At 41.7% G+C, this 3,130-nt stretch overlaps 1 protein-coding gene across 1 annotated transcript; it reads left to right on the plus strand.

Annotated features, from left to right (window-relative positions):
- Positions 1 to 7: 7 nt before the first annotated feature.
- Positions 8 to 3,123, plus strand: LOC123964278 (protocadherin alpha-3-like; the record flags this gene model as incomplete). Its single annotated transcript, XM_046041347.1, has 2 exons — positions 8 to 502; positions 980 to 3,123. A coding segment is annotated over exon 2 (2,067 nt), but the record flags the coding sequence as incomplete, so codon positions are not given.
- Between the last annotated feature and the right edge of the window lie 7 nt (positions 3,124 to 3,130).

Here is a 3,130-nt window from a genome sequence, read left to right on the forward strand (position 1 = left end):
CAGTCTCTTTGGTTTGGACCGCTATACAGGACAGATCAGAACACTTCGCTCCTTCACAGAGACAGACGAGGCTGAGCACAAACTGCTCATACTGGTCAAAGACAATGGGAACGTGTCGCTCTCAGCAACAGCTACTGTGGTGGTCAAACTTGTGGAGCCCAAAGAGGCTTTTGCAGCTTCTGATGTTAAAAGTTCAGCCAAAGATGAGGAGGGGACCGATGTGACTTTTTATCTGATGATAACTTTGGGCTCAGTTTCTGTACTTTTTCTCATCAGTATCATCGTGCTGATTGCAATGCAGTGCTCCAAAACCACAGACTATACTTCTAAATATCTGCAAGAGACTAATTATGACGGGACACTGTGCCACAGCATCCAGTACAGATCTGGAGAGAAACGGTACATGTTAGTTGGACCCAGAATGAGTATAGGATCTACTATAGTCCCGGGCAGCCACGCGAACACACTAGTGCTCCCTGACAGGAGGAGGGGATCTGGAGAGGTAAGGCAAGCAAATTCTAACAAATACAGTCTTTGCCTGATTGTGGCTGCTGTCCATGGTACTGAAATGCTTTTTTATTTTTTCTGTAATCAAGCAAAATACAATACTTAGAACTTGTTTGGGAATACTACAGTAGTTTGTTTTTGACAGCCACAGCTCTAAACAGTGGGCAGTGGAAATTTCTGTTGTGCGAGTTTAAATACTGAGGTACATTTGAATGAGAAATACACTATGAGCCTGATTATGACTGCTTTCCATGGTTATTGAAGTACATTCACTATTTATGCTCAAACAGAACAAAAATACACAAGTAATCAAGCAATAATAATGTTAGAGGCATAAGAGAAGTTATGTATATTACTAATGTATTAGTAATGTATTACTTTCTTTTGATTACCTCCGGGTGTCACTGTAACAGCAGGAAACGATGTAACACTTTGTCCCACCCCTTAAAGCGCTTTTGTTTGTCATCCACAGCAGGGCAGGCATTTTAATCTAGCACGCAAGCCGATGAATTCATGTCATGCATTTTGTAACTATGCGATAAGCTACTCATGGGGTTAGACATAAATATTTTTTATATCGCAGTAAAGCCCTTTCTTGTCTTTTCTCTAAGTTTTAGTTTAATGATGGGGACCGATAGACAAAGTCGACACAGCGGGTACTATTCAATTGTCTTTCATTTGGCTGTACTGATTTTTTTCGGAAAACAAGCGTTTGCTCAGACAAGGTACTCTATCGCAGAGGAGGTCGAGGACGGAACTGTTGTTGGAAATGTTGCGAAGGATCTTGGCCTTGACATCACCTCTTTGAATGACCGACGGTTCCGTGTTGTGTCTGGATCTAAGGACACGTATTTTGAGGTAAACCAGGACAATGGGGCTCTGTATGTGCTGAAGAAAATCGACAGAGAGGAGCTCTGTCAGGGTAGTGGTGCCTGCCTGATGGAGCTAAAAATCCTGGTCGAAAACCCTTTGGAAATGCACTATGTAATAGTAGAAATTACTGATGTAAATGACCACTCTCCCAGTTTCCCAGAAAAAGAACAGAGATTTGAAATAGGTGAACAAACATTACCAGGAAGGCGATTTCAACTGCACACTGCTCGTGATCCCGATGCTGGAATTAACTCTATTCGTACATACACTTTGACTTCAAACGATCACTTTGAAGTAGACATCCGTCAAAGTGATGAAGAAAAAATACCATTTTTAGTGCTGAAGAAATCGTTAGACAGAGAACAAAAGGACAAACACACGCTGCTGGTTACAGCAGTTGATGGAGGAAAACCTCAACGATCAGGCACACTAAATGTTTCTATTATTGTTCTGGACAGTAATGATAACCGTCCAATGTTTAGTCAGGAGGTTTATCAAATTACAATACAGGAAAATGTTCCCGTCGGTACTTCAGTGTTTAGAATGAATGCCACAGATCCAGATGAAGGCATCAACAGCGAAGTTGAATACAGCCTTGGAAAAACTCTAAAGAAAAACGTCTATGACGTTTTTGAATTAGACAAATTAACCGGAGAGATTAGAGTAAAAGGAGCAGTAGACTATGAAGAAAACGACATTTATAAACTGGATGTTGAGGCATCAGATAAAGGGACACCTCCATTAACAGGTGAGTGTAGAGTCATTATAAAGATATTAGACGTCAATGATAATCCACCGGAAATAGAAGTCACATCGCTGTCAAATACAGTGTCTGAAGACTCAAAGCCTGGAACAGTTATTTCACTTATTAGTGTGACGGATAAAGACTCCGGTGTCAATGGAAAGATAGTATCAAGCATAATAAATGAAGTACCTTTTGAATTAAAGCCTTCTTACAAGGAAAACACGTACTCAGTTGTCACAAAGGGATTTTTGGATCGAGAGGAGGTGTCACATTATGAAATAACAATAAAAGCCACCGACTGTGGTGAACCTCCCTTATCTACCTTTAAAACTCTGAGCATCCAGATATCAGATGTAAATGACAACAGACCGCAATTCTCTCAAAATACTTTACAGTTTTATCTGGTAGAAAATAACGTAGCTGGAGCGTCGATATTCTCCGTGAGCGCAACGGACAAAGACTTAAATGACAACGCAGTTATTTCATATCACATTGTGAGAGAAGGGAGCCAAAATGATATAATGTCTTTCCTCAACATAAACTCTGAAAACGGAGACATTTTGGCGCTAAAAAGTTTCGACTTTGAAACTCTGAAAACGTTCCAGTTCCAAGTTGTTGCCTCCGATTCTGGAACTCCGTCACTGAGCAGCAACGTCACAGTGAACGTGTTCATTCTGGATCAGAACGACAACGCTCCAGTCATCCTGTATCCAGTCAGCTCTAACGGTTCTGCTGAAGGTGTGGAGGAGATTCCCCGCAATGTGAACGCAGGACACTTGGTGACTAAAGTCAGAGCCTATGACGCTGATATAGGATATAACGGCTGGTTACTCTTTTCACTGCAGCAAGTCACTGACCACAGTCTCTTTGGTTTGGACCGCTATACAGGACAGATCAGAACACTTCGCTCCTTCACAGAGACAGACGAGGCTGAGCACAAACTGATCATACTGGTCAAAGACAATGGGAACGTGTCGCTCTCAGCAACAGCTACTGTGGTGGTCA

The sequence above is a fragment of the Micropterus dolomieu genome, unplaced genomic scaffold (assembly GCF_021292245.1).
Source record: "Micropterus dolomieu isolate WLL.071019.BEF.003 ecotype Adirondacks unplaced genomic scaffold, ASM2129224v1 contig_1483, whole genome shotgun sequence".
NCBI classification, from domain to species: domain Eukaryota; kingdom Metazoa; phylum Chordata; class Actinopteri; order Centrarchiformes; family Centrarchidae; genus Micropterus; species Micropterus dolomieu.